General features: G+C 37.0%; 2 protein-coding genes across 2 annotated transcripts; both read left to right on the forward strand.

Annotated features, from left to right (window-relative positions):
* The first annotated feature begins 5,837 nt into the window (after nt 1–5,837).
* Nucleotides 5,838–6,543, forward strand: LOC116166515. The gene is made up of 3 exons (XM_031481488.1): nt 5,838–6,048; nt 6,109–6,270; nt 6,331–6,543. Exons 1-3 carry the CDS (start codon nt 5,839–5,841, stop codon nt 6,340–6,342), a joined length of 384 nt encoding a protein of 127 aa, XP_031337348.1. The 5' UTR covers nt 5,838; the 3' UTR covers nt 6,343–6,543.
* A 5,047-nt stretch (nt 6,544–11,590) lies between these two features.
* On the forward strand, nt 11,591–13,413 carry LOC116167114. The gene is made up of 3 exons (XM_031482355.1): nt 11,591–11,843; nt 11,898–12,995; nt 13,067–13,413. The coding sequence occupies exons 1-3, from the start codon at nt 11,591–11,593 to the stop codon at nt 13,411–13,413; spliced, it is 1,698 nt and encodes a 565-aa protein (XP_031338215.1).
* The last annotated feature ends 1,881 nt before the right edge of the window (nt 13,414–15,294 follow it).

Here is a 15,294-nt window from a genome sequence, read left to right on the forward strand (position 1 = left end):
ATACTTGGCAATGTGCGCATGAATGTCGAGCTGGGAACAGCAACATCAAAATGTTGAAACAAAGAATTGTATTTAAAAACGCCATTTTCGTTAAAATCCATAGGAAGCGGTTTGGTGGTAATAATTTTACTTAAGCGATTCACACATGTGCGTCCGCCTAGATAAGTTGCTTTGCGTTTGGGAGTTCTGTTCCACGATTCTTCTGTTTGGTGCGCTAGTATGTCTTTTTGAATTCTCGCACTCTTATTTAACAAATTGAAATTTAATTCTTTTTCTTTATACAGTAAATATTGGGTCAATTGTTCAATAAATCTACTGTATTTCTTTGTTTCTCTAATATGTAATTCTTTACCACATTAAACCATCCATCAACTATAGAATTGGACAATACGTATTTTTCTGTTTTTTTACAAACACACCGGACCATAAAGGGAAATATGGCATGTATTTATCTACACAAATGCGTAGAAACTCGGGACAGTGCAAGGGATTCAATTACGAAGCAAGGTTTGCGTCATTCTGTTCGGGTTCGATAGACCGACGGATTGTCAAAAAATCTATATACAAAGGGCTTTTTGTGTACAAACTTTTTAAATTTATATTTTCGTCGAGTTCATAGAAGTCTGACGATGCTGCTGCATCAATATCTTCATTTGGCGCTTCCCTTGTACTACTAATAAGTCTGTTTAATACAAGTGTGACGGTACGCGAGGAGTATTTATTTGCCAAAACAGTGACGAAATCGACAAATAACAGTTCGCAATCCTGGTAACTCTTGGCCAACATTTCCCGCTATCAAAAAAGTCTTTAATCCTTTATTTTTCGCCGCAACTTTTTTCGCATCTCCCGTTACAATTTTAAGGAAATGTGCACAACAAATGTGGATTGTAAAAGGCGGAATGGCGATATTGTGAGCTAAATGTCTATGGGCATTGGGTATGGGTAATCCAAATATTGTAAGACCGTAATTTTGCAAAATTCGCCTACTGACGAATTAATAAGAGCCCTACTAAAATCTGTAACGACACTGTTGAATGGCTACCTGCAACGAAATGGTGAAGCCAATTTCCGATTGTTGTCGATGTATGCGAATTCGATATCATTTCACATACGGGCAACGTAATTTTTTTCCTTCCGCGGGGTAATGAATTCCACCGGCGTAGAAAACTCGCTTGCTGTTTTCGTGAAATTTTCTCACAACAGTTCCCGTGCAATCTAAATATAAAGGGACGTCCCCAACTAGTCTAAACATAAAAGGTAGGTCCACTGCAATTGTAAATAAACTACGATGTGGGACGTATTGTAGTGATGATGGATGTATGTAGAGACGCTTTTGGTTTTTAAACATTAGCGCCACTGCCTCGTAATCATCCTTCGCTAAATCCTTTTCGCAGTTCTGATTCTGATTTGAGTTTTCGAGCCGCTCCAGCAGTGGGAATGTGGTGAATTGTTTTTAAACCTACCAATTCGTCATCGGCCTGTAATGTCTTCTTTTGAACATTAAACCCAGTCATATTTTCAAGTTCCTTCTTGGCCATAGTACGATCGTATCCCCTTATTTGCTTTCGTTTAACCACATTATCATCTCCGTGATTAAAACCTCCCTTCGCGACTAAAACGCTCTGAATGAAACCGTCTTTGCTAATACTGTCGTAAGATAAGTGACAAGTAAATATGCGACATTGGGAATACACACAACAAATATAAACAACAGCCGTCTTACTGGTCACATTATTTCTTTTCGAAATAATGTGCAAATAGTCCAGGCCCCAGAGGATTTGACCTTGCAAATTTCTGAGACAAGGAACCGTGATGCAGGGCTTATTTTTTTTGGGTCGCTGAATCCGAATTTGACATTTGCACAAAAATTCGGATGACGCGGGAGCCGCCATCTTGGAAAACTGGCGGAAAATCGGCGGTTTTTTCACAAAACGCGAAATAACTCATTTGGTATCGGTGTTTTGGCGAAGACACATCAGTAATAAATTAAAGTACATAAAATTTCCTTTGAGATGAGACCTTGTTGATGAAAATCGGATAAAAACTAACGCCACTACAGTGCGACGAAATTCGGCCCAAAAATTCCGTTTCTCAATTTTCAAAATTTCGAGCGCAAAAAACGGAACTGACGTGATTCACGAGCAGTAAGCTCCGAATCTGAGGAGCTTTTGAAGAACATCCAATTGAATCCCTAATTTTGGTAATCATCGACGCAAGATTGCTTCTTTTAGTGTGGTTTTTTGATTTTTTATATCCTTATTGGCTGTTTCGTCAGAAACTCGCATTCGTTATTCAAATGCATAATTGGCTAGCATTTAACGAAAGAGAACCAACTTTTTTGCTACATTTCAAAACCATGTGTTCATCGAACAGTTCAACCAGGATACGTGGTTTTGGAATATAGCCAAAAATTTTTTTGTTTTTCGCGCATTGCCGTCAAATTTTGCTGTTGATAGAACATAACGTCCTGCCGTCCAGCTTTTGGAATACTTATGGCCGTTTGCACCGAAAAATTTAAGCTGAACTTAGCTTAAGGGTAGCTTCAAAATCCATGACAACCATTGTCATGGATTTTAAGCAACAAATGATTGCCATTATTGGTTATTCCATATCTGTAAAAAAAACGTGGGGGCTAGGAGTCAAGTTGGCCCCCGAGATTTGAGTGCGGGAACTACCGTGCGCCGTACAACTATTTTCGAAAATTTTAACGGCACAATCCATTGTGCATCCAGCACAATTGATTGCCATTATTGCTTATTCCATATCTGTAAAAAACGTGGGGACTAGGAGTTAAGTTGGCCCCCGAGATTTCAGTGCAGGAACTACCGTGTACTGTAAGACTATTTTTGAATATTTGACCGGCACAATCCAATATGCATCGAGCACAACTCGTTAAAGTAGTAATGGAATTTGTACGTTAAAAAAACCGGGGGGCTGGGAGTCAAATTGGCCCCCGGGTTTCAATTTAAAAAAAATTGATTTTAGCACAACACTAGCACTATTTAATAATTTTCATTACAGATTATTTTTTTAATTGCGGGGGCTAACTTGACGGAGCTTAATAATTTTACTTAGCGTTTCACACATGTGAGTCCGCCTAGATAAGTTGCTTTGCGTTTGGGAGTTCTGTTCCACGATTCTTCTGTGGAACTTAATTTTTGCGCTAGTATCCCATGTAGAACAAAACGTTTTTGGAACTTTGGGAAGTCCCCAACATGGCATATATTTGTTATTTGTAGAACGTTAAATGTAGACGTACTGGAAAGTGTCCTTGGAACAGACTTACAAAACAAACTCAAAGGGTTGTTACATTGACCAGCACATTTACATACAGTTGAAACATGCGTAAAATTGTTAAGCTGTATACCTGTTTTGCCCTTCCGTGTTTTTCATTTTAACTCGCGTAAACATAATTCAGTATTCAGTTTTCAGTTTTGCAAGTGATACGTGTAAGGTGTTTTGCTGTAGAGATTATTATTTTAGACATTTATCGCAAATATGTCTGGAGAAAAGGTAAGTGATTTTTTTAAATATTTATACGTTCAATGGATTATATTGTTGTGTTACATGTATATAGCAACAGAAACCGAAAATTTGAATCTATCTTTCTATGAAATGCATATATGGTGTATTTTCCAGCTCACTTTAATTGATCCCTTATTTATTATTCAAATTACCTTAGTCTATAATGCACTTGCATATTGGATTTTGTTTAGTATTTTGAATCTTGAAACAGTAGATCGCAGGTAAAAATATCAGGTAACAAAGCAATAACGGTCACATGCAAACCAGTTGTTGAAGGCGGAATTTTCAAGAATCCATTTGAGGTCCACATTTAATAACCCTTTTGCAATTGTTAAGATATCTTATTTAGCTAAATGCAATTTTTTTATTTAGAATTTATCCTATAAACTACCGTTGATCTCTTTTAATTCATTTATTCATACCGCACTTTAGTTGTGGCGTAAAAAAAATAAAACATTAGCATGCAGAAAAGTGGAAGATCACAAAAGAACGCAGGTAGATTTTCCAACCGCCAATATAATAATGAACGTATTACGTAGGTAATTATTTCAGTTTGGGGTATTTCTGAGTAACTTTAAGTTTTAATTCAGTTGTGTAATTTTTTTAATCATGAATTAACAATTGTAGACTAAAAAATTTATGGTTTATCAACCATTATCGAGTAATGCGATTTATAACAATGTTCCTGATGAAATTAAAGTGGACATAAACATAGATGGGCTGCCAATATCTGAAACATGTTCCTTTTGGCCAATTTTGGGTAAAATTCCTGATACCCAACTGTCTTTATAATTAGCGCACATCACGGCATCCAAAAGCCAAAAGATGTGCATTTTCAAAGATGTTCATTGAAGACATGAATAATATGCAAAACAAAGGTATATATTGGCATGGTCAAAATAAAGAAGTGTCCATAAACAACATTATATGCGATGCGAAAAATTGTTGCTACTAAACAAAACGTTACCTAATGCAATCTTTTCCAGAAAACCTAGATCACTGCACTTTGTTGATAAATGGAAGGCAACAGAATTTCGGCAATTTTTATTGTATACGGGTCCGTTTGCATTAAAAGGAGAGTTACCCAATGATCAATATAAGCATTTTTTACTTTTTCATGTGGCAATTAGGTTACTATGTCATCCTATATATGCATTTGACTCGAACACCTCAATAATGCTAATCGATTGCTCAGACGTTTTGTTGAAGATTTTGATCTTTTCTATGGCGATAATAGCATCACTTACAATGTCCACAATTTAATCCACCTAACAGACGATGAAAAGATAAACGGGCCACTTGATAATTTCAGTGCCTTTCCATACGAAAATTTTATGAAAGACATTAAAATCTGCGTGAACAGCTCTAATTTTCAATTACAACAAAACGTTTCGCTGGGAACGTTTCTGAGGGCGGACATAGAACGTTTTTAGAGTGTATGTGGAACGTATTGGAAACGTTTCCTAAGATGTTTCATGTTTCTACCGGACAAATTAGAAACTTATAAAAACGTAAATGTTCTACCTGGGTACTTTCGGCCATGTTAATTTATACGTACTGTTTTTTTTTTATATTTTTTGCATATTTTAAATTTTAGTATTTTAGCTCTATAACCGCAATTTACAGTTCAGACGTTGTCAATAAAAATACACATTAGCCTAGACCTTAAAAGGGTCATAATTGTTTTTGACTAGGCCGCTTCCAAATAAATAAAAAATTGTCGTGTCCTATTTTTTTGCTTAATACACTCGTAAATATCAAACCGCGCCTAAATGCGCTTGAAAATTCTCATTTAAATAACATGGAGATTTGATCAATTTTATTCTTAAAATAAACTACACGTCGAGTTACACGTTTAAATATATAACCTAATCTAAATTTAAAAAAAAAAATAAATAAATTTTAAACATTGGAATTTTTTCAAAAAGTATCCGATTACGATAACATTTTGCATTTTTGAATGAAAAATTTGCCAAATCTCTGTGGATGGATTCATTTTGGATTTCTTTTGTGATAGTTCAGGTAATCTTATATTTCGATCAATGTTACTTAATTGATTTATATAACAGGCGGTATCAAAAATGACACTCTTTCAAAAGCGCTATTTTTGGATTGAGCTAGGAAGCTGTTCTGTCAAGAATTTGGCACATTTTTTTTATTTATTTAGAATCGTTTTAGGGGGCGACCTAGTACAAAAAAGTTTTCACCCTTTTACGGTCCACTCTAATATACATACATAATAAAAATGATAAAAACAGCATTTAACATTAAAATTCATTGCAGAAAGAGGTGTCATTCCTGGGAGCCTCCAATATGCGCAGGTTCCTAACACATATTGCTGGGGAACCTGCGTATCTTTCCACAAGGCCTGGGCAACCCGGCCAGTTGTACTCTGGACTGGCTGTTGGGGGGCAGACCATTGCCCAACTAAGGAATCGAGTAATGCGGTGCAGAGCGATAGGCTTTGATTATCGAATTGGTCGTGAGGTTTATGTGATGATAGGGACCAACGACGTACGGAGAGTAAGTGTGTTCAGTGACATTATATTTGGGTGCCCTAATCAGATATTGTTGTATTTTCAGAAAACATCTTTCCATGTACTCAAGAAAGAGTTGCAACGGCTGTTGGAGGTGTTGAAGACGCAGGGGGTACGCCGCATTAATTTATGCACCGTGCCCCGTCCACGGCAGCCCAGCTCCGTACGTTGGAGGTATTCAATGAATGGATCCGCGCGTACAGAGACCGTAAGTATTATATTAAAGCCTATTAGAAAAAAATGTTAACACGTTTTTGTTATTGAACAGGTCGAGTCGTAATAATAGATGTCCACGCCTTTATGTACAACCGTCGGTATTTTAAAAGGTAATAATAAAATGTACTTTTACTATATCTATTGCGCAAGAGTCTGTGAGGTAGCATTCTGCATGGGATATTTTGTTTTCCAAGGTCCGATCCGCCACCAAAAGAAATCAACGGTATTAACACTATAAAACTTTTATTTGTTAACATTTACTTGCACAAAATAATATTAAGAAATATATGTATATTAAATGTGCCGAATGTGACTATCAAACCAATAATAAAAATTATTTAAAAAAACATGTAAACCATTTTAGACTCAATAGGAGTACTTTCGAAAATTTAGTACAAGTAATGGCACCCTTTTTAAAGGATCGGAACATACAGGGTGTCGGGCGACATTCGCATTCTCTATTGTTTTCTTCCACTACAGTATCCTGAGTTTCGGCTTCATTAGTATGTTCTGGCCTCAGCATCTCATCATTACCTTCATCTCCTATGCCCTCATTCTCATCCACTACCTCTAATTCGTCCGTATCCATATTACTTGTACTACCAGTTGGTATTTCCTGATCAGTGGTAAATAGCAGTAGGTCGTAATACCATAAAGTGGGCACGTAAACATCGTCTGTCCCAGTTCCACTCTTCTTTGGTTCTGCAACTTTTTTCACGTCTTTTCGAAAAGATCCGCTAAAGCTCTGAATCTTTTTCATAACGTAGTGTTTATTTGCGTCAGGATATACTGTTTGCAAAGCTCTACCAATCTATCGTCGGCTCTATTTTTAGCGTAACACAACGAAGTTGAGGTAAAGCTTATGTGCTCGTGTTTCCGTCCGTCCGTCCGTTCCATCGGGATCTCGGCCCTTGGGCCACCTAGAGACTTCGGATTTTCGCTAATTGATAGCTGTTATGGTCTATATTTGCCCATTTCGATAAGTTTCATTTAACTCCATATTTTGCGCAGACTGCGCAATGCCAACTTTCATATTTATGGAGACATTTCTTTGAAATTTTAACCACAGACGCTTCTAGTAAAGACAAACATTTCGCACATAGTAAAAATTATGTGGGCATGCGCAGTGGCTGCACAGACTGCTCATAGCACGCGAAAGAGTGTAAGTGTAAAGGTACATAATGCGTAACTACAATGACTGTAGTGTAGAATCCGATAATCTCCTCATTACCAAAAAGCCACTTGAACAAAAACTGCGGAATTCCGAAATGACTACGACACCGATTCGTTTATAATGCAAGAGCATCAGGGTCAGATGGAAAGTTCCATTAAAATGTATGGACAAAAATTGCTGCACTATTAGGGGAGGGTGGTACTAGGTGAGACGGTGTACTAAGTGAGACAACTGGAATATTTTTTTAAATTTCCCTCCTAATGCTGTCTGTCGTCAGTGGGTAATCAACATAACCAAGGCACACTTCTCTGTGAAATTTTACGTTGTTTTGTTTAAATTTGACGGATTTTGGAGGTGGAAATTAAATTTAAGGTAATCCAGTTACTTTCTTATGTTTTTAGATAATCTGTAAATAATTTATTTTATTCACAATCATCCTGTAATATCTAGCATAATTAGTATCTACAAAGGTTAGGAAGTTGTACATATCCACATTCTCTTTACTATCAGGGCCGGGAGTAATTTCTCGCGGTCAGTATAATGACTTCTTCCCCCCCTCTTCATAACTCTTCGCTTGTTTGTTAGGTGGCGCCACTCGCAATCGAAACTCGAAAAATTTTTAAAAATCATATGAAGGACGGTCCTACGGTAAAACTACGGGAGAGGTTGATAATAATATGGCTACAGCAAGTGCTAGTGCGGACCAAAATGAAGATGAATTTGCAATACTTTTGCGTACGCGGCAAGTAGAAGTGAAAGTGGGGAAAGTATGAGCGAGTCTGACTCTGTTTTGGAAGAAGCTCAACTGCAATCGGTGCCCGTACCGACCGGTGACCCAACATTGTCTTCTCAATCCCAAAGATTTAGCGACATCAAAAACAGATGGTCCTACACAGCCAAAACCGAGTGTGTTTCCTCAGAAAAAATTTGGAAACAAGTGGAGAAGTTTTAAATCTTCCCGGTATTGTCAGTTTAAGTGGCTACTCTACTATAATAGGGTGCCAGAGGATAGTCCATATTGTTTTCAAAAAATAGATTTGGATGCGATAGTTACCGAGTGCAAATGCACCCGCATAAGTTACTTATAATAATTTTTTAATAATAATTTTTTTTATTTGCTGAAGAATCTACAATGTTGGTGCCCACCTGAAGCAGATTGGGAGCAATTTGTGCCCACCTATTTCAGAAACACTGACGCAATTGCTGGGCCTTGTGACCAATACACAAAAAGGCGAATCTCAAGAGAACCTAGAAACATTTTCAAGGAAACGAAAGGCTGGCTTAAATGAATTAGAAAAAAGGCATAGGGACAAGATGGAAAGGCAAGATAGATTTCTTAAATTATTCGAAGATTTCGTCACGACCTACAAAAATAAATTACTATTATTACACTTTATTTGCTAATCTTTCTTATTAAAATGATACTTTAGTCTTGAAAACGTTCATTTAGTGGCAATGTATTCATTATATAGTTACGTTTGTCTCTAGCAGGTACATCGTTCAGTTCATTACCATGCACAGCATTATTGTCACCAACTTCTATTTCATTTGGTTCTACAAACTTTTCAAACCTTTCAATATACATACTTATGTAAAACACATCCGTAAACTATTAATTAATATTAATTAATGAGATCTAGTCGCACAGTTTCTAGAAATTTTAAACGACGAAACCGTCCTTTCAAGTAACCAAAAGCATTTTCTATAACTACCCTACATTGCGACAATTTAAAATTAAATTTTGTTTTCCTGGCTGTTAATGGACCTATATTTTTAAAACCCACTAAGAAATTGCGTGTTAAGGAATATGCTAAGTGTCCAATGAGGTGAGTAAAATAGCTCACAGAATTCCAGACACTCTTTATCTAAAGGTACAAAGCGCTTATTTTCTCGAATTCGGAGCAGAACCTGGAGCAGAAGTAAGTTAGACAAAATTGTTAATGGTAGATCTGAATTACTTTCTTCTTTTTGTATTAGGTTTAGACAATTTAGAAGAAACATAAACTCCCATTCAATAAATTAAAATTGTATACTGCATTCATTCCTAGTTTCAATGCTTCTTGTTTCAGAAATCATTTATGACGTCCATACGATGAGAGAAAAAGAGTTTGAAACCACATCCTCCGAGTGGTTTCGGCTTTGCAGCCAACGATTAAAAAGAAAAAAATTGTAAAGTAGATATCTGTTTTTCAATGTATGCATTAAAATGTTATTAAATAAAAAACTACATACTCTATGTCTAAATATTTAATTGCTTTTATATATACCTTGCAGTTCCGTAATATGCCATTTTTATTGTAACAATGAGCAACCTATGTGATGTGTATAACATTTAGGTTTGGTACATTAATGAGCTTTATAACAACGACTTAATATGCTCGTCACATAACAATGTGTCAGGGATGTCGCTTTGTACAAACATGGGATGTCTGTAACTTGTCTATGTGGAACACATTTCTCCTTGATTGCCATATTTAGAGTATCACGGGTATGTGTAACTGGATACATTGTATATATATGCATGTTATGTAACTGTGTTTCGAGTTATAACTTGAAATTAGTAAAATATTTTATCTATGTCCGCTCTACGCTTTCGTAGAATGAAGATAGTGATCAATCGAGATCTTCAACTTCAAATGATCCGTGTCACTGTGCATCGCCGGCTATTACTCCCTCAGTATCTCGCAAAAGACTTTGTAGTGAACAGGACATCGAAAGACGCCATCAAGAAAAATTACAATTAATTCGCGATTTGCAAGAAAAAGCAATGGAAAACTTCAGTTCGCAAATGGGAAAACTTTTAGAGAAATTGTAAGACGCCACATGACCGAACAACTAATTTGGAAAAATTATTTAGTTTATTTTTTAGTATCTTTAAGTTTTTACAGAATAATATGACCTAAGAAAACAAACTTAGTTTGATTACATTAGGTTACAAGTTTTAATTATACAGAGTGGCCCAACGAGAAGTATACAGAGGGCTTTTAGGGTATTAAGTTTAGAAATTTCGAAAAATCCTCGAACACGTCAATTTTGTATTCGAGGGGGACAACTTCTGGAATACAAATCACGAACCCAAGTCTTCACTCCTCTACGTAGGGAGCTTAACTCCTAAAATTTTAAATGGAATCCTATGGCAAATGGCACATTATTGGAAAGCCAATTTAATCGTGATTACTAATCTGCTTTGCTTTTTAAATTCTATTGATTCGTTTCGGAGATATTCGCATTTGAAATGGTGAAAGGGTTCAGTGCGACTTCTCAGGGTACCCTCCACGCACACGGACCGCGCGTAGAATGGAAAGGGGGAATCTCCTTCGGCTTAGATACGGTGGCTCAATGGAGAAGGTTTCGCTCGGTTCTTTACTTTTATTTTTCTTAAAATTTCGCCGCGATTCGCTTATTACAAGAATACGCGCTTATGGTTTACGGGCGCGATCGACACAGATGCTGCTCCGTGAAAAGACGGCCGGCAACTGCTGGCAGCAGATTGCCACATGAACAGTATGATAGGTGTTACAGTTCATGGACGAGAAGTAAATCTTTTCTGGTACAATTGGTGTGATTAAATTATCAGAAGCACATACAGCCGCTTACATTGGAGATACATTGGAACAAGTTCTTGCAGAATTCAAAATTAATCCTGAGAAGATAGTAGCCTTCGTGTCCGACAATGGGGCGAATACAGTAAAAGCTATCTCAGACAGATTCGGAAAGCATGCTTTACACACACTTTATATCTCCTGTGCGAAAATACTTTACATGTTCCAGTTGTAAACGAACTGATTGGAAAGTGTAGAAATATAGTAACGTAGATGAAACGTCACGTTAATGCCAATGATGACCAGAAGATGCAAATCAGTGCAGGGGTGCTTTAAAACTAGCCTGTACAGGAATACTGTTACACAGGTCCGTAATACATGATCTTCAACTTTGCATTATATCGAGAGTGGAGGAACAGCAGTTACGTTATTAAGGCATGTAGTCTCCACAACATTAATGATGTACCTATCACCGAGTGTATTATTCCATCTTCCATGTTTTTATCCTATACATACGTACTAAAGGGAGGATGATCCCATTTTCTGAAATAAAACGTGGATTTAATAATTTAATTAAATTGTAGGTACTTATGGGCATGGCTGACAAAAAGAAACCGGGAAGTTTTTATCGAAAAAGAAAAGCCGACAAAGAAAAATTCATAGAAAGACAATCTGGCTCGCTTTTTAAATATATTCGCTTGATAAACGATACTGAAACTGAAGGGCAAGATCAAGGAAATCCAGATAATCCGCAGATGACTGGTGATACTGAAGGAAATATTTTTGCAGAAACTTCGCAGGTGAATTCAGAAGTTGTTGGTAATAATTCAGTAGTAGATCCGGAGATAGGTATTCTATTATGAGAACTGTTGTGTGGATGTTGTGTACATATTGAATTTATAGAAAACGATTCACCAGAGGAAAGTCCGAAAGAAGCTGCCGTAAGCTGCGTGAGCGTTAGAAGTCTAGATGACGATCCTGCAAATTGGCCTCTAAATCTCGATGATAGTATGCGAACGATGTTGGTGCGGAACAAACCACAGCAAATCTCCAAATTCGATTTTCCCAAGGACTGTCGGAACAGGAAATTCTCGTCGAACCATTACAAACGAATTCTACCTAACGGCGAAGAAGTTAAACGTCCATGGTTACTCTATTCTATCAGAGCAGACATGGTTATTTGTTTCTGCTGTAAGTTGTTCAACAGAAAACATAGGACAGCTCTTCAGGAATCAGGATTTAAAGATTGGAAAGATCTTGCAGCACTGCTGTCTTCGCATGAGAAGAGTAACTCTCATTTGGAGAGTTATCAAACGTGGAAAGAACTTGAGTTGCGTGTTTCCACAGATTCAACCATCGACAAAGCCAATCAACTACAGATTAAAGAGAGGGAAAAGTATTGGTGTCAAATTCTAGAACGCTTGATTGCTTTGATCACAGTTCTTGGCACACAGAATCTAGCATTGCGTGGAACAAACGAAAAATTGTATAGTGACAATAATGGGAATTTTCTAAAATTTGTCGAATTTCTAGCCTTGTTTGATCCAGTGATGACCGAACATGTTCGTAAAATACGAAGTAACGAAATTTCAATTCACTACTTGGCGAAAGACATTCAGAATGAACTCGCTAACATATTGGCAAAAACTATCAAGAAGTCAATCCTATCAGCTGTAGAATCTGCCAAATATTATGCGATTGTCTTAGACTGCACACCAGATGTTAGCCACATTGAACAAATGACGATGATTGTGCGATTTCTTCATGTGGTTGAAGCTTCAGAGAGCAACCCTTCTGGTGAAGTAAATGTCCGGGAGCACTTCTTAGGATTTATTCCGTTAAACCAAACTACTGGTGCATTGATGGCAAACACATTGATGGAGGAGCTTGAAGGAATGAATTTATCAATTGACAATCTCCGAGGCCAAGGCTATGACAACGGAAGCAATATGAAAGGTAAACATAATGGTGTTCAGAAATTAATTCTAGATAGAAACCCACGTGCGTTTTTTGTACCATGCAACGCACATAGCCTGAATGTTGCCTCGAGGCTACCCATTTCTCCAATTTAGTTCAGAAAATTTATAACTATTTCTCTGCGTCATCGCATCGTTGGCAAGTTTTATCGAAACATATATCTCAGTTAACTGTGAAGCCCCTGAGCGATACAAGATGGGAAAGCCGAATAGATGCATTGAAGCCTCCAAGATATCAACTGGGTGATGTCTATGTTGCACTTTTGGAAATTGTTGACGACCCGAACTTGAACAATTCTTCTGGCAATACATCTAGGAGTGAGGCGAAAGACCTCACTGATGCAATCTGTAATGATGCAATTCATGGTATCTCTAGTGGCATGGTACGACATACTCAACGAGATAAACGTTACAAGCAAAATTCTGCAAGGAAAGTTGACTGATTTGAATACAGCAACAAAACAACTTCAGTGCTCAAAATTTTAATTGCTGCAGCTGAGATTGCGAAAGAACTCGACACAGAACCATCATTCGACACGGAGCCAATACGGAGGAGGAAATTCAAAAAGAAATTCCATTATGAAGCGGAAGATGAAGCACCTACCGACCCGAAACAAAAATACAAAACTCAATGCTACTTTGCGATATTAGACGTTGCAATCCAATCAGTATACGAGAGATTCCAGCAACTCGAGAATTACCAGCAACTGTTCGGTTTCCTGTTCGATATATACCGGGTGATTCATTAGAACTGATGACAGTTTGAATGTCCCGCAAAACAAAAAATTTTAAAGGTTGGTAATAATAGATTATCATGTGCCTAATTCCAGTGGTGTATGTAGAATCACTCTCCAAGGAGTAATAATTTATTTTTAATTTACAAATAAGTCCTTATTATTTAAATCGTTATTAAATCAATCACAATAATTACGTCGATTCTCATAATCAAGAGCGTGCAGTTGCTCCATTTTTACAATTATTTGAGAAATTGATCGAGAAGTTAGAGTAGGTGTAGCCAATCTGATGTTGCTAAGCGGTTTGTTTTAATAAAAGAACAATTTTTGTTGAGAATTATTTTTCTTCATTAATAAATGTGTCATATTTCAATATTGTCTAGTAGGTACTGCTAATGGGTCTACAATCTCCTGTCGCCTTTGTGCTGCCTCGTTATTTACATTTCTGTTTTCTAAATGAACGTTATCATTCAGTCTTCTTTCTTCTTCCACTTCAACATTTATAACTATTAATAGGTTTAGATAGAAAACTGGTTAGAGAAACAGCTTATCCGAAATTTAGCAGCAAATTCAATTATGGTTATGGATAACGCAATTGTGATCATAAATACGCATGAATTGGTTTTGAAACATTGATGATTGCTGAAGCACAAGGAATATTGATCCGTGGACTAGATCAACATGTTTTGTCTCCCATTTAAGAGACTATGGGTGGTGTCACACTATGCGTTTTTACCGCTCCCGCTAAAACGCTCCTGTTTGACGGGATAATATCACATGTTATTAAATGGTACCAGTCACATATATGCGTTTTCGTCGCACCAACCGGATGCAACCGCATACTGCTGCCGCTGCGCAGGATGACATGACACCACGTGTTGTTGCACGTTGGTTGTCATCAGTTGTCACACTGAGCGTTGCAACCGGGTGTTTTGTTAGGTTTACAATGTTTGATGTCGGTTTATTCATCGAGTGCGTGCATGCAAAAACTGTACTGTGGGAAAAACAATCTAAAGAGTATGTAGATATAAACTGTAGGTAGAAATCATGAGTAGAAATTGAATTTTTGGACATTCCGTAATATACAAAAAATTTTTTCTTGTTCATTCGAATTTTTTCATAAAACTTCGCAAACCTATTATTAGATTCTCGTCCTGAATTAAAAGGATCAATCCAATATTGACGATATATCTGCTTTCGCAGTAACCCCTCCGCATCAAGAGCACAAACCATCTTTAACAATAATATTGAGACATGACACTACTTAAGACTGCCAAAATATAGCAAAAACGCATCTCGTTAGACCGGAATAGTGTGACAAGTAGATCTCATCCTGTCAAACCGCATCCGTTTTAGCGGGAGCCCGGAAGGAGAAACACGCGAAAACAGAAGACACTGAAATGTCAAACACAATTTAATGATTAATGGTTACCTTTATATCTACATTTTGGATATTGCACCATATTTTATACTTATATCGTCCATATATCTTTTTGAATTTGGAAGGCCGTGGTTTTCCCATAGGTTGTTCTGCAAAGCTTTAAACGATCATTTCTGCGCCGTGAGTTTTTAACGAGAATCTTTACTTAA

This window comes from Photinus pyralis, unplaced genomic scaffold, assembly GCF_008802855.1.
Source record: "Photinus pyralis isolate 1611_PpyrPB1 unplaced genomic scaffold, Ppyr1.3 Ppyr1.4_LG3b, whole genome shotgun sequence".
NCBI classification, from domain to species: Eukaryota; Metazoa; Arthropoda; class Insecta; order Coleoptera; family Lampyridae; genus Photinus; species Photinus pyralis.

What these genes read in the sequence shown, in the direction of transcription:
- LOC116166515 (XM_031481488.1), top strand. Translation starts at nt 5,839, where the DNA reads ATGCGCAGGTTCCTAACACATATTGCTGGGGAACCTGCGTATCTTTCC. An exon ending in GGACCAACGACGTACGGAGA is followed by an intron (nt 6,049 to 6,108) that starts GTAAGTGTGTTC and finishes TTGTATTTTCAG; the next exon opens with AAAACATCTTTCCATGTACT.
- LOC116167114 (XM_031482355.1), top strand. Translation starts at nt 11,591, where the DNA reads ATGGCTGACAAAAAGAAACCGGGAAGTTTTTATCGAAAAAGAAAAGCC. An exon ending in AGTAGTAGATCCGGAGATAG is followed by an intron (nt 11,844 to 11,897) that starts GTATTCTATTAT and finishes TTGAATTTATAG; the next exon opens with AAAACGATTCACCAGAGGAA. An exon ending in AATTCTAGATAGAAACCCAC is followed by an intron (nt 12,996 to 13,066) that starts GTGCGTTTTTTG and finishes TCTCCAATTTAG; the next exon opens with TTCAGAAAATTTATAACTAT.